At 34.8% G+C, this 25,450-nt stretch overlaps 1 protein-coding gene across 1 annotated transcript; it reads right to left on the minus strand.

Moving 5' to 3' along the window:
- On the minus strand, positions 1–24,467 carry LOC147068885 (kelch domain-containing protein 4-like). Its single transcript, XM_085951468.1, has 10 exons — positions 24,314–24,467; positions 22,570–22,690; positions 20,714–20,887; positions 19,426–19,547; positions 15,561–15,669; positions 12,675–12,902; positions 11,583–11,897; positions 7,566–7,767; positions 6,676–6,900; positions 1–1,423 (listed from the first exon to the last, which is right to left on the minus strand). Exons 2-10 carry the CDS (start codon positions 22,678–22,680, stop codon positions 1,275–1,277), a joined length of 1,635 nt encoding a protein of 544 aa, XP_085807594.1. The 5' UTR covers positions 22,681–22,690; positions 24,314–24,467; the 3' UTR covers positions 1–1,274.
- Positions 24,468–25,450: the final 983 nt, after the last annotated feature.

The raw sequence follows: 25,450 nt of genomic DNA on the forward strand, positions 1-25,450 counted from the left end.
TACATTGCTATAAACATTAAAATGTATGTTAGTAAATTAATATATAGTTATGTAAAAATGTATTGTATATTTCTAATAATGAGAGTTTTGTACGAGTCACGGCTGAAATTAAAAAAATTGTAGAACCAATAAGAAGTAGCTCCATTGGTAAATACATCGCGACGGTATCTATTATAGCGCCTGTACACGTGAATGGATTTACTGGCACCAATAGCGTGTAAATTAACTATCGGGATAACTGTTTACACGTAATAGTGCTGACTGTCTCGCCAATTTCATTCTTCAAGCGTAAAGGTGCACATCAATTCTGTTGTCCGTTCAGTCGAAGTTTCCGCTTCGGTCCGTTCAGTTTTGAAATGGTGGTGTATTTAGACGATCAGTTTAGTTGTCCGTTCAGTCTCAGTTGACAGTTCAGATGGGAAACAGCGATGTATATTTACATATTTATTATCCACTAAAAATGAATATTATTTTTATAATAACATATTGGTTGGTATAACGTAGTGCCTATATTTAAAGAAATTTTAATATTTCAATCGAAATTAGAAAAGTAATATGAAAAATACGGCAACATAGTCAATTTAACTAGCAACTCTAAAAACGGATAAAATAACTGAACCATCCTGTCTCGGTGTCCATTTTGGTTTGAGTCGGTCGCTTCAGTTTTGCATTTACACGTCAGTTTAACTGACAGCTTGACTGTAACGGAGACTGATTGGATAGCAAAACTGATTGTTTAAAAGCACCTTAAGCGAGACACATTGTCGTCATTACATGGTTCTATTTAAAATTGGTAAAAGTCAAAATGCGCTGCGTGGTGTAGTTTGTATTTTTTTTCGGTAGGTTCGCCACTATCGTTCTAGTGCACAGGCGTAGATATAGCACAAATTCCAACTATTGTGTGAAAGTTCTGGATATGGATAGGGACACACTGGATAGGGAGCTGTTGGAAGAGGCCAAGACCCACACCGGGTTGTCGCGCCCCTGATGATGATGATGATGTGTGAAAGTTCAGAAACTGCTGAACTTTTTAAATCCATCTATCTTGCAACTTCTGGCCGCGATAATACGTACCGTCAGCAGTAAATCCATGCACGTGTAAGCAGGGTATTATGATGTTTAATATTTCCAAAATAAATGTATTATTGGAAATCGTGACATCGAGGCGCATTTCCGTCTCCTAATCTGCCAAAGGTATAACTACGCAGTGCATTAATAATTGCCGTAATAATATTTGAAGACCACAGTTGGTCGAGACGGTATCGTAGGTCGTATCAATTAGAGTCGGATTTCTGGGAATCGCTCTCTTCTGATCCGGATTCTTCATCATCACCATCTTCGTCGTCCTCTGAATCGCTGCCCAGCCACTCGGGCAGGCCAGACTGCGATGTGATGGTCCGCCATCCATCCATCTTGTGAAGATCTATCAAAAAACATGTTAGGTTAGAAATTATAAGAAATCAAAATAAACTCAAAATCAAAAAACTCAAAATCAAAAGACACTGAAACACTTATCTAATAGAGGCCTAAATACATCTTCCTGCAATCAATTTTTTTCCTCTACAACACTGATTCCTAACCTTTTTTGTATGGCAGAACCACAGAACAGATTAATAAATAGAAATGAAAAATTCATCGCCGTGGGCCAATATTTTGAAACAGGGTATTTTGTTAAAACACAAATATAACAAAGCATGCTGACGGTACTCAATATTGGATGCACGTTACATTTACGTAACAAACTTTAATGCATATTATTATCATACAGATGTCACTATTGAAAATAACATATTATAACATGAGATTATCTCATATTTTTCCACACTTGAGATCCGTTGCCTGTTATAGGTATCACAGTCAGTAGGGTATTAATTTTGTGTTCTCTGGACGAAACCCTTAAAATCCTGCGGAACCCCTACATAGCTGGCAGTGACGAACGGTGGAGGTAGGTTGTTAAGATCCGTCATAAATAATGCATACTAAACTTTATCGGTCATACATATGTATTTGTTTTCATTGAGCTAAGACTACAATGCAGCCACGGCGAAATCACTTTGGAACGGTGTTAGTGTCATTTGAAAGTATCGATACCAACACCTACACTTTGGATACACGAGTTGTATTAACATACGTCTACATTGTCAAAAAATAATGAGATTAACAAAAAAGAATCAATGCTTTGCTGTACCTATAACGCAGTGACGAAGGGTGATGGAAGGCTGTGGAAATTCAACATAAATAATGCACACAAAAATTTGTCAGTGATACTTAATACGTTTTTAATTGTGTTGTGTATTCATAACACCCCTCTCTATGACATCTGCCCAATGACATTAAATTGTCTTTTGTTTAATTCATCGACATCGTAATTAAGTACCTATTGTTAAGAATATTCGATTGGTGTGATTTCAACTATTGCAATGTACCTACTGAATATTGTATTATTGATCAAGCTTTATTTATCCACCCTATAAACCATTGGGCTCAATTTACCGAGAGTACACCGCAGAGAAACGTCAGATTTTTTTAGTTAATACTTGAAAGCATCTAAGCGAGATTTTTTGAGCATAGACAATCATGGAAAAAACCGCTATTATATGGCAAAAACGCTATTATAAGCGTAGACAATAAGTACAAATATAAAAATCATTTACAATGTATAAAATTCAAACATTTTAACCGGTTAAGTGCCCAGAGCGTCTTTGCACGCCTTAATTACACCGATTCTTACGTTAATTACTATCAATTAACTAATTGCGGCATAGAAAGGAATAAATTAATAAAATTCGCCGTTTTCAAAAATCAGTATAGCATATTAGAGTTCGCCAATGCATTTCATAAAATTTAAATAATTACTTGACATTCGTGCACACACCAAAGCGAATATTCGCCAATCAAGCTGGTATTGGCTTACGGGAAAGAGCACGCGACGTTCAGATTTCGGAAGGGAATTAAGTTATTATCTTACAAAGTTCAATATGATTGTTTAACGTTTCGGTATCGAGCATTCAAATAATATATCAATAATTGCTTTCAAGTATTGAAAAAAGAAATCTGACGTTTATCCAGGGTGTACGGTCGTAATATAGAGCCAACCATTGTACATGAACTTAGTGTAAGGCCTCAGTGTGGCGTGTATGTTCAACAAGTGTACACAGTATGCACGCTGCACGCTACTCACTGCCATTGAGGCCTTACGCTAAGCGTCACTAGCATTACTTACTTACTATTTCATATTATGTATAACATTGTAAATGATTCTAATTCCATTCAACTTGTTCAAACTCAACTCAGCTCTTCTCTCCGAGTTGTTTCATTGCAGATCAAACTCTCCTGAGCATCTCCTTTATTTGCACCTTGTAACTATACTGTGAGATTAATTGACGAATAAACAACAATGAAGATTATAGGTCGCGCAATGAAAGTTGAGGGGAACACAGATACGAAAGATTGTGTGTACCGTAAAACCCCCTAACTTCGCCCGGTTTTTTAACAGAAATTCGTTTTGCCACCAAAATATCCACCAATATGAAGTTTTATAGATCTTATGTAATGCACAATGATACTGTTTAATTTTATTTATATTGAAGTAATACCCTTTTCATACTAAATAATACAATAAATCACAATTTTTTTATATAGACGAAGTTACGGCACGATTCCCTAACTTCGCCGAATGTGTTTTAGTAGGTACACTAAAAAAATATTGTCTTTGGATACTCACGAAATCTATTAAAAAATAGGCTTAAGCAAATTCAGGTCTTATGCTAGAGACAATTTGACATATTTTAAAGAAATATCTACGTTGGCGAAGTTAGGAATCACTTCAATGACTGTTTCATACAACCTACCAATTTACGCTAGGGCTGCCAAAACCCAAAGCATTATAGTATCATTTTTATGTGTTGATTTACATAGTAAATTTTTAATAAAGGAAATATGAGAAAAATTGCTAACTGGTGATTCAAAGTGATGAATAGTTTTTAGTCTAAAAACCATAAAAATAAAAAAAAACACATTTATTTCAAGAAAATCGTTTTTTTGTGACAACCCTAAAGCCAGGGTAAGCGTAGGAACAAGTAGTTCACAAAACATAGTCTGACATTGCATACTCAAATAATTGATGTTTTATTATAAATATCGGAAATCGCAAGTTATATTTGGCAAGCAGACTATATCACTATATTATAGTAAAAATATGAAGAACCTACCTCTACAAGATTCGTAGAAATAAGCAAAAGTTCAGAGGTATTCCGAAAAAATCTCTTCAAACCGGACTCGAAAAAACGGTACTAACACAAACACGGCGAAAATAATGGCGGTTTGAAAATTGTGTGGTGACAGGACGAATATTATCTTTAAAATCGCCTTAGTGGCTTAAAGTGGTGCGATAGTAAAAACATGAGTTTTTAGTGTTTAATTGATTTAGGTGAAGTTAGGGACACTTGGCGAAGTTAGGGGGTTTTTCGGTATTGGTGCATTTCTGAAGCAACTGTCATTGCACAACATCTATGAGAAACAGCCGTTTGTCTTGCTAATGCCTACTTATTGCGCTTATAGCGAAAAGAGGACAACATGTGTATACGTTGATGTCGATTTAAAAATTTGAAACTTCCTGTTTGCAAACTATGCGTCTGTGTGAGTCAGTGGCGAAGGGTGGAGGTAGGCTGTTAAGATCCGCCATAAATAGTGCACATTAAACTTTTTCAGACATACATATTTGTTTTCATTGAAATAAGACCACAATTTACAGAAAGTGTTGGTTAGTTTTTAAAATTCAATTAAAACCTGAGAAACCAAGCCATAATAGATAATAAGTCAAAAAATACATGTATATCTATAAAATATCTAAAATTATGCAGTCAAATCATACATAACTTTGAATATTTTATAGATAGAATAATATTTTTTATTTATTATAGTTTGGTTTAGGCAGGGCTTAATGAAATAAAAAAATGAACCAATAATATGTGTAATATGTATTTTTAATCCAACGAAAACAAATAACTATGAATGAAAAAGTGTGCACAATTTTGTTGTATCGCCCAAATTAGACCAAAACTATTATGGTTTTGTTTAGACAGGGTTTAATTGATTTTTAAAAACTAACTAACACCATCTGTAAATTGTAGTCTTAGTTCAATAAAAACAAATACATATGACTAACAAAGTTTAGTGTGCACTATTTATAGCGAATCTTAACAGCCTACCTCCACCCTTCGCCACTGGTGTGAGTATTGCTTCGCCTCAACTCTTGTTAACACATCTACAACATCCACTGAGTTTTATTACCAACATACACCGTCCACTGGACCACGCGAAGGATTGGGGCCCGTTGGTAAGGGTTTCCGTTGCCGAATACATAACAATTGAACTAATAATACAAATTACAGATATTGGTTAGTTTATAAACAACCCCCCCAATTCTCTTTATAACAATATATCAGACCACTCTTCTCCCCTATGGCATTACTTCATATATGGACAACTTCAAATGGTTTGGAAATACAGTAGAACCTCGATAATTCGAAAAACGATAATTCGAATTTCGTCGTTTTTCGAATTTTTCGTCAATTTTAACCCCCAAAAATCATTTTTCATACAAAAAGTTCGTTATAAATCGAAATTTTCGTTATTTCGTAATTCGAAATGGAATTTGGTCCCAAAGGCCATTTTTATCCATATAAATCGAAATAAATAATAGTAAAATACTTATTTTCTTGGAAAGTAATAAATTTTATGAGTGCAATTAAGTAGGCAAACACCTGCAAATTTACTGATGGGAGGCAAAACCCAAAGTTAAAGTTGTGGAAAAACCCATAAACCCCTAATATACTATGACACAAATTACTTATCCAAGCATCAATATTATTATTGCAGGGGATGTCAATCAAGGTACATTTACTTGTCATTCATGTAAATTCAGAATCCATTATTTTATTAATGTGAAAATAATGTTGTTTTACAAGGTAATCTTAGCACATAGCCACTAAATGGTTTTCAGTGAAAAAAAAACATTTATTTACGAAATTTCGTAATAACTTGTGTCATTTTTTATAACTGACAGAATTACGTTTTTAATATGTATTTTAATAAACAATGAGTTTCTTATCTTTTAAAATTGAAGTTGATAACAACTGAATGTTTAGATTAAACTGGCAATAATGAATACACAGTGACCCTTTGTTTGACAGGACTAGTTCACTAATTGACTTAATGAATTCACTTGACATTTTTATTATTGTTTATAGAATAGTAAAGAATTTTATTTTAAATACAATACACACCTACATAGGTACCCGTTTTTACTGTGAATTTGTATGAATCTAGATTAGATTTTCGAAAGGAACATTCTTATTTAAAAATTTGTATTCTTGGTAGGTACCTATCTAACTGGATGTCTGATTACTCAGTAATTAGTGCTTAATTACAAAGTGTAAAAAACACATATTTCGAACTAGTTCACCATTGAATTACTTTTTTCACTGGTAAATACCACGTAACACTATTTTTCAATACTGTATCGTCTCCATACAAATTGACGAAAATTTTTTTTTTTTCGGAAAATTCGATTTATAGCGATTTTCGCTAATTCGAAATCAAATTTTCAGGGTCCCTTGGATTTCGAATTATCGAGGTTATACTGTAGTGGGAAATCATGTTACGGTCACTCACCCAAACTATACAAATCACTAAGCGTAAACTGCTTTTCTCCCTTCTCTATGAGGCCTCCGTAAAGATAAAGCGTGGACTTCTGCACGGCCATCATAGCGTTCATACGAGGGCTGGGGCCTTCGCGGGGGCCACTCGAATACGTGCAGTCGCTTGAGCCACCCGTTGACAAGTTTGATGATGGTTTGGCGCTGGCTAGGGTCATTTTGAAAACTCCGTCGTCGCACACTGCAAACAAATGCAAAGTTATCATAGTTTTAAAATGTTTTCTTGGTTTCAAATATGATGATATTTGCGTTATTTACGTTGACAGCTGTTTCAGCCTATAAACCAATCTTCAGAATGACAAAAACAAATTTAACTAATTCATGGCTGAAAGAAAAAGTGTTAATCTAGACTGCGGCAAGTATAACACGAAGAGTGGCTGTTTTGAGAACTACAATCCTCCCTAGCCCTTGCCCCTTCATTCCCCTCGCCACGCAATCATTTCACATTTGTTATTTGTGCGTGCTGCAAGTTTGTGTAATGTTTAAATGTGTAAAAAGTGGTAGCAGGAGGATTATAAGTTGTGTTATAACCTACTGCGAAGAAGAAAAAAAACAAAATAAGCTCACTGGGCCTTTAAATGTCGATAATAGAGTCGATGCAATGACAGCTAGATATTCTTTGACATTTAAGTGTTACCATATAACTAAAAATATCCTGACGGATTGGAAAAATATTGTCGTCTGGTATTGTATTCGATATTCACATTCTAAACCAAAGAAGAGGGGGGAAAGTCTCCTTATACTGGCAATTGGAGAGAAAAGGTTTCACTTCTGTCATGTGCGGTGTGGTGAGCACCCAGTTTTTCCACAAAATCAAAATATTACAATTTATATTCATTTACAAACCTGTTGTAACCTTGTCACTTGCATCTTCGGTGGTATCCATGGCTTCATCTTCTTCATTGTCCGGTGCATCGGTGCTCTTGCCAGCCTTGTCATTCTTCTGGGTTCTCATGGAGACCTCCCGCCAGATGCCGGTGTCCAACTCCAAGCAGTGGAGACTGTCGTACAACTCACCGGTCAGAAGCTCTTCTGTTTCTTCCATGTCCTGCATGAATAGTCAAAATATGAAGTTAGCCTAGTGCAGGGGTCGGCAGTTTGTCAAGTGAGAAGAGCCAAATTGTAAGGAAACAGGATAACAAAGGTACCAGAGAGCCGCATATATCCATATACATAGTATGTATATGGATATAGATTTTTAGGGGGGGAAAGTTCAAGATTTTTTATTTAATTAGAACGGCGTCCATGCATCGCTTTTGAGAGCTTTATTATTAGGGCCCAGATTTATATGCTAGTGCATGTTTTGTTAGGGTGTATGCACAGCTATGAGAGTTGCACAGAAATATGTTTTGAAAGACACAGAATCCAAAAATAAAATTTTATTGTGCATATAAATGCATATTTGAGACATTAGTGCATATTTCATAAGTAATTGCATATTTTAGAGCTTTTGAATTTATAATTTAGTTTTTTTTAAATTATTTTATCGAAATATAACTATGCTAGGAAGGAAGATAGTTTAGATGCACTTGCATTTTTAAAGCCATCTCCGAGCTGTGGATTTATCAGAAAAAGTGAATTCAACTAGGGCACTTTTATGTAAAGTTTGCCCAAACACCTCTGTGGACGTTGAGAGGTCGTTTTCCGCATATAAACAAAATACTGACAGATGCGGAAAAATTTAATGCCAGAGATATTGAATATTTTTTTTCGGGCAAAAAACAGAAAATAGTATTTAGGAATAGTTAAGTGTGTCGTTTTTGTTTTTGAAGTTATGTTTGGTTTACATTGCATTTATTATTCAATTATTTGTACTTGTGAAAAAACTGTTTTGAAAATTGTAATTGATTAACTTTATATTCATTGTTTGTGTTTTTTTGTTCTGCTATCATATTTTGTTGAAAAATTATTAACTAGTTATTCGATTTTTTGTCAGTAATATTGGGTAAAGTGGGTATTTACAATTTTTACCCACAAAAAATGTCAATTTTTAACTGTATATTTCTTCGGTTTTATTGCATATTTTATTGATTTTAAGTGCATACGTGCATGTATATAATCATGTTTTTTATTGCATATAAATCCGCTCCCTATTTATTATATCTGGCAAATAGCTTCTTACTTTTAATTGAATACATGATTGTATATTTTCATCCGTTATTCTGCTTCTAAGTTTATTTTTTATTTAGTTCATAGATGAGAATGTTTCTTCGCATATATATGTAGAGCTAAAGATTGTAAAAATACCAAAAGCTAGTTTTTTAACGCGTCATTTGTTTCAGGCAAACTATTCCGTGTATCAAATATTATTGTTTCTATTTTGGCTATCAAGGCTGCTTAACACATTGATCGCCAACTAGTTTTACATAAAATAGTTAAAAAATGATTATTTGTTTATAAGGTATTATTTGATAGGTTATGAAAGAATATAATGTTTTTTTTTTCATTTTGATGATTTTTTTACATAAATATTGGTTTTTATGATGTGCCGGCCACATGTGTCCGTCGCGGCGCCAACAAGTTAATTCATTCTATTGCGCCGGGCCGGCCATTTCGCCGGTCACCTGTCCATATGTGTTGACGAGAGCATGGTGCCATTTCGCGGTCGAATTATATTTAGATTTAGATAGTATAATAAACAGAAAAGACACAAATACGGAACAAAAGTTTTCAAATTGGGTAGTATAATACCTGGATACACATAAACTGGAAATATACGTATACATACCTTATAATCATTTTTGTAATTCTATTTTTTTATTATTTACATAATTTTTATAACTTACATTTTTATAATCTATTTAATTTTTATTTTTATATCAATAAAAACACATTTACAATTTAAAAGGAAAACTTTTTTTTTCATTATGTACATTCTTTACATTAGTGAGCCTATATTTTGTGACTGGGAAGACATATTTTCAGGCCAAGTGGCAGTAATATACAGAAGGGCCATGCCGGTCACCGCGTATCGAAAAATGCACTGCGCGCGTGCCTGCCGGCGCTGTAGAACAACTCTAAGGCAGGTCTTCTTTGCCGGTCACCGGTGACCCCCATGGCCCCCTTAACGTAATCCAATGCCGGTCACCGGTGACCCCCATGGCGATCAACGTGTTAAGATGAGGTGAAATTGGAGTTTAGGTCTGAAGAACTGCAAATGTCTATGTAAAGAGCCGCTTCTGCCGACCTCTGGCCTAGTGCAATGGCACCTGTTGTTTTATGTATGAAATTAATATGTGCTTATAATTATAGAGGCAGTTCTTACATTATGTGGTCATGTACAAATATCTTTTTACATTGCCATGTCTGTGATTATTGTTGCAATGAGATTGTCTTCAAATTCTTCGTCCAGCACTATACCTTGTTGCATTGCATTTCATAAAAAAAATAATGTGTTATCAAATATTTTTACAAAACATGGACCTTTCGTAACCAAGAGAATTTGAAAAATTAAGAATAGCCTAATGTGACATGAAAAGGTTCATGTTGGACATAATAAGGAAAGATCAAAAAAGACACCAGTGGATAAAGACGCAGACTAAAATACACGACATGATAGAGATCGCCAAACTGATGAAATGGCAATGAACTATAAACATAGGTACTACATAAGCGTGAGGTTCGATAATTTTGACAGATAATGTGACATAATTAGAGAGCAACGCTGAGCAAGAGAAAACGTTGCAATAAGCTTCTTGCAAGAGCAGTCGGAATTATTAACGGTAACAATAATTAAATTTACACAATGTAATTCATGCGCAGTAGAAGAGATCGCAATCTACGAATTTCAAGGTTAAGTTCTTCCACTAAGAATGCCGGAGGATATACCGGCGAGACGGCTATCTACGCAACCCCTGATCCTGGATGGCCGAAATTGAGATGGCTGGACTGCGCCATGGGAGATTTAAAAATGTTCGGTCAAAACAACTGGAGAGTGTCGGTGCTGGATCGTCCAGGATGGAGGAAGTTTTTGAAGGATGCTAAGACTGTTAGACAGTGAAGAGGTAGGCTGTTAAGATCCGCCATAAATATTGCACATTAAACTTTGTTAGTCATACGTATTTGTTGTTATTGAACTAAGACTACAATTTATAGATGGTGTCGGTTAATTTTTAAAAATCAATTAAACCCTACCTAAACCAAACCATAATTATTATTATTATTTGTCCATGTCCGATCCTAATAGGATCATAATATGGGCCTCCACAGAGTAGAGGTTTGTATTAACAGATTTTGTTTTTTACGAGAAATGAATGTCAGCCACTTACTTAACCTATTAGGTCCACACCCTGACACACACAAATTGAAAAACAAAATGTGTACTTGCCAGACCCAGGATTCGAACCTGGGACCAACGGCGTTATAGTCCAACGCTTAAGCCGCACGGCCACCGTGGGTGTTTTATATAATAAATAGTTTTGGTATATTTTGGGCGATCCGACAAAATTGTGCACACTTTTTCATTCATACTTATTTGTTTTCGTTGAATTAGAAATGCATATTACACATGTTGTTGGTTAATTTTTTTAAATTCATTAAGCCCTGCCCAAACTAAGCTATAATAGATAAAAAATATTATTCTATGTATAAAATATCCAAAATTATGTACGATTTAATGGCATACTTTTAGATATTTTATAGATAGACCAGTATTTATTTACTATTATCTATTATGGGTTGGTTGTCGCAGGGTTTAGTTGAATTTTAAAAACTAACCAACAGTTAACTATGGACATGTAGCTTGGCGAGTGGATATAATATGTCCAACAAATGCTGTCATACAAAGACTCCCTAAAATCCCCTGGATCAACAAAGCGATAGGCTACGAACTGGGAGCCATCATTCAGAAGTGGATCGAATTACCTGTATCCCACCAAAGACATATGCTTTATTCCCGGGCGCAACGCAGCATGAAAATGAAGTCCTGGGCGGAGTCGGCCTAAATACTCCACCCTTGAGTGATTCCCACTTGTAGCTGACTTCCTTCTCCTTGCTACCGCTCTGGCTGACCGAGGCGACTGTTGATGATGCATTCTTGGCAACTTGTCCGGTCGGAGCGCTCTTGCTGGCTGCTGGGGTTTCTTTGTTGATGGCGGAGAGACGGAAAAGATCTCCGTGGGTCTGACCATGGTCTATCTTACCGTCGCGGACACGGCTGTAGCCGCCATACACCATCAACTGTTAAATATAATTATGGAATTAAAGAACCAGCGGGTCTATTCTTAACAGGTATCACTTTAGCATGTTTCCGTTATTTTCATTGGTCCAAATTAACACGGAAGGTATTCCATACACAAAACAGTTTTCGGCGGCTATCTCCAATTTGTAATACGGCAAAAATTTAGGTTGGTAGACATGTTGGTCAAATTCGGGTATGTTCGTGGTGCCAGTTACGGCCGAACCCAAGCGGATAAGACCGAACACAAGAATTTTGTATTGACATGTCAGACATATCAACATAACCTACAATTTTATTAGTCATGTCATTGCGATTGCAGCACGAATGTAAATTGCAGTAAAAAAAATATTATACTACTAGCCACTCGATATTTGACAGCTCGCGGGAAACTATAAGCCTAGTCGCACATTGAAAATCGTCTCGTCCGGGATAATAGTCATAAATCAAAACTGCAACTTTCAGATGTTTTTTTTCAAACTAAAAAGTCACATTCGACCAATCTGCGGAGCTCCATATGGCAACATGTGTTTTGTGAATAACACATGGTCCAATGAAAAATGATGAAATGTACCCTTTCATACACTAAGAACACTAATAAACGAAGAAATATCAATATTTTTTCTTAGTTTAGGAATAATATATCATTTTTGAGAAACAGACCTCAATTATAGAAATTACAATCGCATATTTAACGATAAAGTTGATTTACTCAACTTGGATCCCTTTGAATACTCAGCTCCAAAAATATAGCATGACTGGAAAAATAATTGATTTACCGTTTCAGGTCCAGCCGGCATGAACAGACAAGCACTCCTGGCGCAAGGTCCGATTCCACTCGGTTTGATCTTAATCCACATGCGTGTATCGGTGCAAAAGGCGTGTATGTCACTGTGATACTTGTACGTGCGTCCGTTGTCGTGGTAACCGCCAAACAGGACCAGCACACGTCGTAGTGACGCCATCCTATGGCCCGAACGGGGCGAAGGACCACCAGGGACATCCACCTTGGAAAAAATAAAAAATATGGTATTATTATCGGTCAGTGACGAAGACTGGAGGTAGGCTGTGGAGATTTGACAAAAATAGTTCACACTACCGTAATAGATTACCGATTACCAACTATTAAATAATAAATAATTTTAGATATTCTACAGATAGAAGCATATCGCTTATCTATTATGGTTTGGTTAGGCAAGACACCATCAATATATTGTTATGTTTTCGGCAACGGAAATCCTTACCAACGGGCCCCGATCCTTCACATGGTCCAGTGGAAGGGGTATGTCAGTAATAAGACTCGATGGATGTTAATCTTCAGAGACGTTTATTCGTCAATTCTCAATCTACAATTACATGGTGTATAAATAAGAGGTTAAGAACTGAGAAGACCTCGATCCGCAGTAAAACAACTCGACGAGCACAGCTGAGTTAAGTTTGAACAAGTTGAATGGTCCGAGTTGAATGATATTAGAATCATTTACAATAGTATAAATATGAAATAGTAAGTAAGTAATATTAGTGACACTTCATGTACAAGGGTTTATATCGGGTGTTTTTTTTAGAAGTATAGAACTTTAAGCTGGCAGTACTTTTTTAATTGGCGGCCATTTTGTCAGCTGTTAAGTGATTTATGTTTAGTTTGGTTTGGCATTTCAACATGAATAGACTGACGCCTGAACAACGCTTCCAAATTGTGAAAATTTATTTTAAAACAAGATTGCCGTTGATCCCGATTTTCATAAGCGAATTTTGTTTAGCAATGAAGCTCACTTTTGGTTGAATGGATACGTCAATAAACACAACTGCCGTATTTGGAGTAATGATAATCCTCAAGTGTATGTTGAGACTCCAGTACATCCAGAAAAATTGACTGTTTGGTGTGCTTTATGGGCTGGTGGAATAATTGGTCCGTACTTCTTTAAAAACGATGCTGGCCAGAACGTTACAGTCAATGGTGACCGCTATAGAGCCATGATTACTGACTTTTTCGTTCATCAATTGAACAACCATGATGTGCAAGAGCTGTGGTTTTAACAAGACGGCGCAACATGTCACACAGCTCGTGCCACAATTGATTTATTGAAGGAAACGTTTGGTAACCGCATAGTTTCACAGTTCGGACCCGTGAATTGGTCTCCAAGATCGGGCGATTTAACGCCGCTTGACTATTTTCTGTGGGGATATGTGAAGTTGCTAGTCTACGCCGATAAGCCCAAAACGATCGACCACTTGGAGGACAACATTCGCCGCGTTATTGCCGATATACGGCCACAAATGTTGGAAAAAGTCATCGAAAATTGGACCTCCAGATTAGACTACGTCCGAGCCAGCCGTAGCAGTCATATTTAAATTATAATGCCAGAAGAGCATCTTTCGAATAAAGTAAATTTCATGTCAATATAAAAAGTCATCTTTGTTTTATTCCATTTCAAAGTTCTATACCTCTAAAAAAAACACCCTTTATATGTGTAGTAATACAGCTAGATAGGGTGGATAAATTGGGGTTGATAGATAATATAATATCGAGTAGGTACTTGGCAACAGTCGAAATCACACCGATCGAATATTCTTCACAACAGTACATAATTAGTAACTTAGGGTGTCGATGAATTAAACAAAAGATAATTTATTGTCATTGGAGAGATATCATAGAGAGGGGAGTTATAGATACATTACAATATATTCTTAATTCAACAAAAACAAATAAGTATGACTGAATAAATGTACTCAATTTTTATCGGATCGCCCATAGCATACCAAAACTATTATGGTTTGGAATATACAAAGGGCGAAACCCGGGTCGCAAAAAAAAACTCAAATAAAATAGTACAAAACTTAAATACACTTGAATATAAATTCAAATTCCATCAAGTACTCAACATCGCACTCAGTATATCAAGACAAAGCGTCTCGCTTACATTTGAACAATAAGATTGTCAAGACAATCAGCACTATGAAGTTTAAACAGTTATTATCAAGATAGTTTAATTTTCACACTATTGGTGCCAGTAAATCCATGCACGTGTACAGGCGATATTAGGCTTAAGTTGTGATTATATTATGGTGCATGTTGTGTATTATCACGTGACATCACAGTAAGCTGCCGCTACAGGTAAAAGGTGTGTAATGTCATTTTTCTTGATGTTTAAAATATTATCAGACTGATGCTTCGATCCCGTAGCATATTTTGAACCTTTAAACAAACATTGTCAGTTCAAAAATCTGCCAAAATCACCAGAACAACTATGAGGTCACCTCACATTATACCGCACTGCATGACTCAATGAACGTTTTTTTTATCATTTTCTACATGCGATTCATGTCAAAATCGCATGTTTTTTTTGTTTTTAACGATTGGCACTATGTATTTTCTATAAGAATGTTATCTATTATCTATGGTCTGCAGGTTGGGTTCTGTTCAAAATATTATTGAATTTATAGAGTCGTTATTAAGTTACTCTATCATTAAATTTACAGACATCGTGTTCATTCAAAATATTCTGCGAAATGATAAAACCACAGACTAAATATGCCGCCGTGATAGCGTGACAGTATGCGACATGCATCTCAATATAATCACAACTTTAGTAACCATTTTTGAGCTTCACTTTCATTGTCTATATGAAAATGTAATTTAAAGAAAACCCATGCAATATTATTACCTTTTCCCATTTTCTTTCGGCTATATTAAAGAGCCAGAGATCCTTGTAGTGGTAGAATTGGAGCTCCGTCGGACTCGTGAACTCTCCCCCAAATATCCACAATTCACCTCTGAAAAAAAAAAACAAATTAATTCAGCAGATTTACATTTTTTTAGTCGACATTAACACAGTTATCAAGACTATAAGTATACGATTTGTCCCTGCTTGCAATTGCAACAATACCTTTTAATTCACTTCGATAATTATTTGAAACATAATTGAAGATTGACATTCCAAACCGGCCTAAGTCTAAAAATCAGATTTTGAGATAATCATACTTTTGTGATTTGCAATTTACCTCCTAATTTTTTGGTACTATAATGTTTGGCAATTTCATAGAAAATTCAAAGACTCGAAAACCTGAAATATAAATAACATTAAAAAGTATAGTAAAACTTCAAAAAAATTCATTCAAAAACTGACTTTTTTTCAAAATGGCCTTAAGTCTGTACTAAGTACAGTTGGAACACAATAAAGTTAAGTTAAGTATCTTTTGTGTGTACAATTATGATTGTGTCATAGAATGTGGTCATGGACAGGTCTGTTGGGATGATTAATGAATAAAAATAATATTAAATTTCTTTCACTTTATTGCATTTTTTGATAAAAAGGTAAACATTGTAACTTTTACAGCATAATATATTATATAATAATACTACAATGTAGGGATTATCTTCAATAAAAAAAATAGTTTACTGATGTCCACATGAACTTATAAAACACAAAATCTCTAATATTTCATCATGACATTTCTAATCTGACGTGTTACAATATTATATTATGGCCGCTTGGAGCGTAAATGTAGCAAAAAGAGTTCAACTGCGCATGTACATTTCCTTAGGCGAGTTTGGAAAGAATCAACCGTTACCTTAGTGTTGTTTTGAAAAAAAAAGGCACATTTCGACATCAAATTGAAGAGACTTAAGAATTTTTAATAAAATATAAGTTTTAGTGAGACTAATCTCAGCACACTTAACATGAAAATTTGTAATTTTGAACTAAGGGCAGTTTAGAATGTCACTCTTCAAATCTTATTGGCTCTACAAACCGATGCGGTTCTTTAAACATGATGTTTTTATTAGAAATGGAGGTTAGCCACTTGCTAAACCTTTTTTAGTCTATGCTCTGTGTCCAAGAACCTAGCATTCTAGCGCTACAAACAATGCTATGTGGGTCTTGGTCTCCAAAGCAGTGGCGAAAGATGAAAGTAGACTGTTAAGATCTGACATAAATAATGTACACTTAACTTTGTCAGTCATACGTAGCTGTTTTCATTGAACTTACACTACAACGTTTTTCTTACTAACTTGTCCGGTGGTTCTTTGTCCGGTACAAATTTTGCAATCGATTTTTAACTAGCTTCCCGACTAGCTAGACATTTGAAACTTTTAGAATATATCAGAACACGATGCCAATGCATTTTTTTAATACTTTTAGCCATCTTTAAGTAGAATTGAATTCATTTTCAGTTAATTCTGTTTTGTATGAAAAGTTAATTCGTCACCATTATTGGTTGCTATTGGGTCTGGAGTCCTAGCAACTAAATGATTAATAATATACATTACGTGCGTAACTACGGTCTTCAAGATACCTCGTCGCAGGACAGATGTTATGTTTCATGATGCTGTGTATCGTGCGATTAACTTGTTTGATGGCACCATACAAGTTGATTTATTTTTTATTAACTACATAATGTTTGTGGACGTGTTAAATAGGTTAAATTTATAATTGTATATATTATCATATTACTTTAATATTTACATAAACACATGCTGTCTTTTCTACTTTCTTGTTATATTAGTTGTTATTTGTAATTCAGATATTTTTATAATTTTGTATTTATTATGTATTATGGCGCATTGGCCAATCGCTGTAATGCCGTAATACTCTTTTTCTAAATAAATAAATATGACATGTCAAGTACAAATTTTTTTGATCGTTTAAGCTAGTCAAGTCAAGTTTATATGGTTCAACAGAATTTAAAAACGTTGTACATAAAAAGTTCTTTTAATCATGTAATTATTTTTAATTTAATTAAACCCTGCCTAATATAGGCCATAGTAGATAATTTATAGATAGAAGAATATTTTTTATCTATTATGGTTTGGTTTAGGCAAGGCTTAATGAATTTAAAAAAACCAACCAACACCATCTGTAATATTCTTAATTTAACGAAAACAAATAAATATGACTAAAGAAGTGTGCACTATTTTGCCCATAGCATACGTAAACTATCATGGTTTAGTTTAGGCAAGGTTTAATTGAATTTTAAAAACTAACCAATTCCATCAACAATTTGGATTGTTAGTTGAATGAAAACAAATAACCGACCGAGTATGACCGACAAAATGTATTGTGCTCTATTTATGTCTAATCTCCACAGCCTACCTCCACTCTTCGCCACTGCAATGTAGGTACTTTACAATTTTTGTACAGAGTACTCTTTATACTGTTTTTCCAATTCTGCTTCTGTTTCCTCATGTTGTCTCATGTTGTGAACGTCAGGAGTTTGTAGTATATAAACAAATAAATTTGAATATTCTATATTTCCAGACTTCTTCCAGTCTTACTGGAGGGTGCCAGGAATATGAATTTGTTAACCGTCTTAAAAACACTTTTATGTACCCTGAAAGTGTCACAACACAGGGTCCGCACGGGGACTTCATTCTAGTAGCGAAGGATGAAGGTAAGCTGTTAAGATCCGCCATAAATAGTGCACATTAAACTTTGGTAATCATACATATTTATTTTTATTGAACTAAGACTACAATTTACAGATGGTATTGGTTAGTTTTTAAAAATCAATTTAACCCTGCCTAAATCGAACCATAATAGTTTTGGTATATTTTAGGCGATTTGTGCACACTTCATTCATACTTATTTATTTTAGTTGGATCAAGAATACATAATATTACACATATTGTTGATTCATTTTTTTTATTCATTAAGCCCAGCCTAAACCAAACTATAATAGATTAAAAATATTATTCTATCTATAAAATATCATAGTTATGTATGATTTGATTGCATAATTTTAGATATTTCATAGATAGATGAGTATTTTTTGACTATTACCTATTATGGCTTGGTTTTTGCAAGGTTTAATTGAATTTTAAAAACTAACCAACACCATCTGTAAATTTATGGTTCTATGTAGTCTTATTTCAATGAAAACAAATTCGTATGTAAAGTTTAGTCTGCACTATTTATGGCGGATCTTTACAGCCTACCTCCACCCTTCGCCACTGCTTCATTCTACTATATGACAACATCTTCTTGGCCACGTGTTAAAACTGTGAACTAACATGCTCGTCACATTTTTAACCGCACTTCCATGATAAACTAACAAGCTCCTCGCATTTAGTTGACAACAGCGCCTTCCTTCATGCAGCCAAGAAGATGTTGTCGTACAATTAATAGTAGTCCATTTTTCAGAATATTTAGTTTCCGTCTTATATAAAATGTTTTCTTCAACGTCTTTGACCTATACAAACTATTTAAGTAACAATGTTTAAATATTGTTATCATTTCGCACCGTGAGTGTAAAACCAAGGCATCTGCAAAAGACATATTTTGGATATATTAGGGTTTGAAGTCTTCGTTTAGTTAGGAGAAATAGAGTTTCTAAAAAAAAACCATAATATTTGGTTTATATCTACATTATATTGCATGTTCTTTCAGTTACTTCACTTTTACATTATCAAGTTCACGACTTTTGCAGTTGTTTTGCATTTAATCTCGAAATTGAAAAATTTGCAGATGCCTTGGTTTTACACTCACGGTGCGATTTATCCACATATTCTCATTAGTCGTTGGAATTACTAACTTGTTGCTAGGAATGGCGACAGCTTGATGCGCGCTTCTGGGAGGGGGTGCGCCGGGGGCTTTTATTACCCGCCACTCGCCTTTCGTAATGTTGTACACGTACAAGCCATTGTACACGTAAGTCTGAAAGTATAAATAACACACTCAAATTCAAGGCACTAACACCGCCAAACAGTGTCATCCCCAAAGGATAACAAATTCCAAGGAAACCTAAAGAGGCCGGAATCATTAGCGGACAGTCTCATAAAAATATGAGCAGGGTTGATTATGAGAGAGCAACTTTTAAGCCAAGAAAAACGTAATTATTAATATATTATATATATTATTATTATCGCGGATTTTTAGAACAAACTCTGGTGTTCCTCAAGGTTCAAATCTTAGCCCAATTTTGTTTTTAATATTTTTTGATAATAGGTCCGGTCCATCCACACAATTAAGTTGGATCGAGTCCACAATAGATTTCTTAGATTTCTCTACTTAAGAATATACGGGTTCTTTCCTTATGATAATGACAATAAAATGAATTTCCCGACTCGTTTTCTTCTGGGTATGCTATCAATGCAATCCCTGTCTACCTGAAGAGTGATTGTTCTTTTAAAGCATTTCTTTTTACTTCTTCGTGGGTTCATTTACAATCCGTATATACTGGCAAATATTAATTTTCATGTTCCCACCAATATCACTCGTAGCTCCACGTTCTTCAAGATACCTCGTCGCAGGACAGATGTTATGTTTCATGATGCTGTGTATCGTGCAATTAGCTTATTTGATGGCACCATAAAGGTTGATTTGTTTTTTATTAATTATATAATGTTTGTGGACGTATTAAATAGGCTAAATTTATAATTGTATAAATTATCATATTTCATTAATATTTACACATGCTGTCTTTTTATTGTTATTTGTAATTAAGATATTTTTATACATTTGTATTTATTATGTATTATGGCGCATTGGCCAATAGCTGTAATGCCGTAATACTCTTTTTATAAATAAATAAATAAATTATTCATTATTAATGTTAATCTAAAATTTGTTTCTGATACGAAATATGTTAAAAGCAGCGCTGGTCTGTCGCATGATCCAACTCGTTTTCGATTGGCTGGAATGACATGCGCTCTTCTATCTTTAGATTAGTGCATCTGCACTCGGTTGTAAAAATAAAATTCAGCAGACTTTCTCGGACGTTCGATTAGTAGAAGAGCAAGGTGATACCTTCACCTATTTTTATTAATCCCTATTAATAATGATTATTATTCATAATATATGTGAGACAAAGAAATCTTCACCTTTTTGCCATCATGGTGTTCCCCCCCGAACAAAATGAGTTCTGCTGTGTTGGTGGGATGCGGCACAAGAGTCGCAGAAACCCTCGGTGATGGAGGAGCGATCACTGTCTCGATCACGGCTTGTTTTTTCGCTTCCTCGCGCTCTATTCCAGCAACTATTGTCTCAATGTCTTCCTGATTAAAAAAAATGGAATCTAATTATAAATAGAAACGGCTTGCTGCATAAAAATAAAACTGTATGTTTGCAAACAGAGAATCGTATGAAAACATGAGTCTGCCAGTATTGTTGTCTTGTTCTTCCGTTGAAGGCATTTATTGCTACAATTCCTCCAAACCATAACATTACCATTCAGAAAGGCAATTTTTAAATGAAGCTATGCAAACGAGAATCAAAACAAAACAGTATCTTCAAAGGAAGTATAGTCGAACGGTGCTTCGAACAGGGTCCAATAATGCAACGAAAATATTGAATGGACATTTATGGTCGCGTAAGAGTTTGCATTATATTTTTGTCTATGATGCTCACATGACAGCTAGTTGGGGTTGACATTAGATCTTCCAACCTGGAAATTAATATATATGCCAATGGTTTTGATAACCGGAATCGTTTCACAAAGGCCTCGTCTATCATTTTAAATGGATCCATCCGGTTACCAAATCTTGACAACAAAATTTCAGAGTGAATCACTTCCATTTTGGTGATGTGTAAAATAACCTAAAATGTGGTAATGACATTATCATATTTAATCAGTACTTATTCTTAAGTTGAATACTCGATGCAGTCAAAAATCAAGGAATCCCTGGGCACTATATAAATATTTTCAATAATATATACAGTAGTGCAACAGCATCTGTCAATCTCCATAAACCATCGCGCAGATTTCCTATTAGCAAAGGAGTCCGACAAGGTGATACAATCTCACCTGAACTATTTACAGCTACCCTTGAAGACTTATTTAGGCAACTTGACTGGAATGACAAAGGAATCCCCATAAATAGAGAATACCTGAGTCATCTGCGCTTTGCCAATTACATAGTAATTTTCTCACAAGACTCAGAAGACCTCCAAAGCAGAATGCAGGAACTCGCCGAAGTAAGCAACAAAGTAGGCTTGAAAATAAATGTAACAAAGACGAAAGTCATGTTCAACTGCTTTGCGGGCCAAAAAGAGATCCTCATCAATTGCACTCAGCTCGAACAGGTGAAAAACTACATCTATCTGGCACAACAAGTGCTATAAATGGATGTATATTTGATGACATTGTTCGCAGAATAAAGCCAGGCTGGAGTGCTTTTGGCCGCCTGAATAATGTCTTCAAAAGTGACCTTCCATTGTGCCTAAAGCGCAAAGTGTTCAACCAGTCTGTGCTTCCCGTAATCACATATGCGTGTGAAACATGGACCCTAAGTAAAAGAGAGATCCAGAAACTTAGCAGTTATGCAGTGCATATGGACGAGCCGCCACTGGATATGGGTATAAGATTTACTCTATTTTCTCATTCTTCCTCCCTCTGAATGGTAGTTGAATGAATGGGTAACAACCATTTTTCGAGGCGGCTCTCGTGGTGCAGTGGGTAAGGCGCTGGCCTTCCACACGAGAGTTCTGGGTTCGATTCCCGGTCATGACAAAAACATTTATGTGTTTTTCTCAAAGCCTGGGTGTTTGTGATTGTTCAAAATTACTAACAACCACCTTGTACGAAGAAGCAAGGACATGGTTATTAATAATTCTAAAAAAAAAAAAAACCATTTTTCGAAAAATAAAGTCTGTTCTCCAAATTGTAGATTAGATTTTGCTTAACTGGATTGCTGGGGAAAGATGAAAGGAATTAAATAATACACTTTTGAATAAATACCTCTCCAAGGTTGGCAATTTCCTTTTTTCTTTTAGATTCCTGTTTCTTTTCCGTTTTAGCTGCTGTCTTCACGGCTCCGCTGACTTTCTTTTTATCTTTGTTTTTCCCCATGATTTAAAAACTGTAAAAAAAAAAGAAGATTTATAATGGAGCATGTGGGCATTCGAATACTTTCTCACTCTTTTGTTCGGACGTCGCACACAGCACGACCCGGGTGGTTTCCACTACAGCACACACCAATGTTGTAACACAGGAGGCAGAGAAAGGGTTACTTATCGCATTCGGCATACTTCCGTGTACTTAATATTTTTTGTATTTACTATTTACACTCTATTTATACTGTTTCTATTTCTTTGGTTTGGTAATACAGTACACTCTCAGTAATTCGCCGCTCGATTATCCGACAATTACTATAATCTGCCAATATTTTTACTAGTTGAAAGCACAAAATTAAGCTCTATAATTCGCCGGTATTTGATTGTCAAATTCAGTAGTCCGCCGCGTACAAGTATACAACGCTGATGAGACGGGTTTATTTTGGAAACTTCTCCTTCGTATAACGTACTTTCATTGCATAGAAAGTAATGTACCAGGGAGGAATGTGCCCAAGGACCCCATCACAATTATGTCGTGCTCCAATGCAACCGGGAACTGAAAACTGAAGCTTTTGGTCATAGGGAAAGCCAGAAATCCTAAGTCATTCAAGAATATCTGCCTCACTGAACAACTGGTTATGTCAAGTGATTTACTGGTTAATATTTAGGTAATAAACTTAGTTTATAAATATGTATAATTTAGTAAATACTTGATTTTGATTATAAATATAACCGTAATTTGCTAGTAAAAATATCTCAAAAGAACTATTTTCATGAAATACCTGTTTTAATTTTTACCATATTTTGTATGTATGCACTATAATCGGAGACTTGTCTGGTTTTTGGGGTGGCGGATTACTGAGAGAGTACTGTATAGTACCGTATGCCGCAGATACCCGAATGAGCTATTATAAATTTTATTTACGAAAACAGTTTATTCCATGTAGACAATTATATTATTAAATACCTTTTTGGGATGGCGCAGTTGCTTTTCTAAACTTTTAGACTGTTTTCGTAAAAAAAAAAAAATATAAAAGCATGCGGGCATCTGTGGCATAATTACCCAAATTTTGAAAATAGCCGATATACTGGATAATTTGTTACGTTAGGTTAGGTTTTCATTTTTCAATTCATGAATTTTGCCAAAATTGGTATGAAAATTAGCGCGGTTAGCACGTGGCTTCCCGTAAACCAACTTGCAGCATGGTTTCTTTGATTTATCATGTCTTGAATTTGTAATTTGTAAAGTTCACTTTAGGTGAATAAATAAATTTGAATTTAAACTGACATGATATAATAGTGGGTTAATCAGCCTTGTCTCAGGGATGAAAGACACCCAACCACTCAATAGGCTTTTCTTCTCTTAAATATATCGGTAGGGAAAACGAAGATCTGCAGATCTAAGCTGAGGTGTTTGGACCGTAAATCCGTAAAAGATTAGGCAGTAAAGGGACATTGTGACAGACATAAGGAAGAGGAGGCGTTACCTGAAACCGCCATGACCAAGACTTAGACGTAGTGACGATTATAATAATCAAACTATTATTTATAAATTTATATAAACAACAAATAGGTTAACCTATAAGTTTAAAATAGTATAGAAAACCTCTCAGTGAATAGATGTGTTATTAAACAAAAATATTACTTACAGTAGATAAAAATTCTACGATGATTATTAATGTCAACTTTAAACTATATATTATTACAAAATATAAATATATTTATCCGGCTTTTCGCACGTGTGAAATAATTATTTGACAGCTTGCTGTCAAAGTCAAATAATGCAATCATAATCATAGCAGTGTTGCCATCTTTTCAAAGTGGAATTATAGTACCGAGCCTCCAAAATTATAGTATTTCGACAAAAAATATAGTACGCGTTGAATACTTTTCTGCATTTTCAAAAAATTACGCGTAAAGTAATTTACGTCACCTTTTTTTAAACAAAAATTCAAATGTAAAGTAATTAACGTCTCGTTTTATTAGACAAAAAATTCAAAAATTTGGTATTTTAGTTTTCCCGAAGAGCTTTTTATCTATTGCGAACTTTTTTTTCGTATCTTCAAAATTATAGTATTTTGGGCGTACTATACCTGTTTTATATCGTACATAGTACGCGGGCCAAAATTATAGTACAAATACTATAATTATAGTACGGTTGGCAGCACTGAATCATAGCAGTGTTGCCATCTTTTCAAAGTAGAATTATAGTACAGAGCCTCCAAAATTATAGTATTTGGGGAAAAAATATAGTACACGTTGTCATCAGCTGTTGAAAATATATAGGTTTTTTGTTTCTCAGAAACTCAGAGACCCCTTTTTATTTAGGTACCTCATTCCACCAAAAATGCTTACCGAAGAATACCAGAATTTCATTTTAAACTTGTCAAGGATTTTTTTTACGTTTTTCAACAAAGAGATTGGACTCCTCCTTTGTTTATCAAGCAATTTTTTTTCCAAGTTCTCCAAATCTTCTTTTATTGCAAAATTGTACTACTTTGTACCAATTTATCGAATGGAAATATCGAAATGTTAGTACTTTTTACATTTTTTTCCGATATTCAAAATTATAGTATTTGGTGCGTACTATACCTGTTTTATATCGTACAGCAGGGGCGGCTCTACCTTAGGGGTTCGTAGGGACCATCCCCACGTCGTTATCATGTCAAAAATACACGTCCGATATTTTTATTATTGTCATAATTCATCATAATCATAATAATACATCATAATAATTAATTAATTAAAATAAATAAATAAGGTAAGTCGGGGCAAGATCGTCAACG

Source organism: Rhyacophila brunnea, unplaced genomic scaffold (genome assembly GCF_057557595.1).
Source record: "Rhyacophila brunnea isolate RB1 unplaced genomic scaffold, BYU_Rbru_1.0 scaffold_24, whole genome shotgun sequence".
NCBI classification, from domain to species: Eukaryota; Metazoa; Arthropoda; class Insecta; order Trichoptera; family Rhyacophilidae; genus Rhyacophila; species Rhyacophila brunnea.

Coding starts and splice junctions, on each gene's coding strand:
- LOC147068885 (XM_085951468.1), bottom strand. CDS start 22,680: ATGGGGAAAAACAAAGATAAAAAGAAAGTCAGCGGAGCCGTGAAGACA. Junction 20,888..22,569: donor AAATTGCCAACCTTGGAGAG/GTATTTATTCAA, acceptor TTTTTTAATCAG/GAAGACATTGAGACAATAGT. Junction 1,424..6,675: donor TAGTGATTTGTATAGTTTGG/GTGAGTGACCGT, acceptor GTTTTTTGATAG/ATCTTCACAAGATGGATGGA.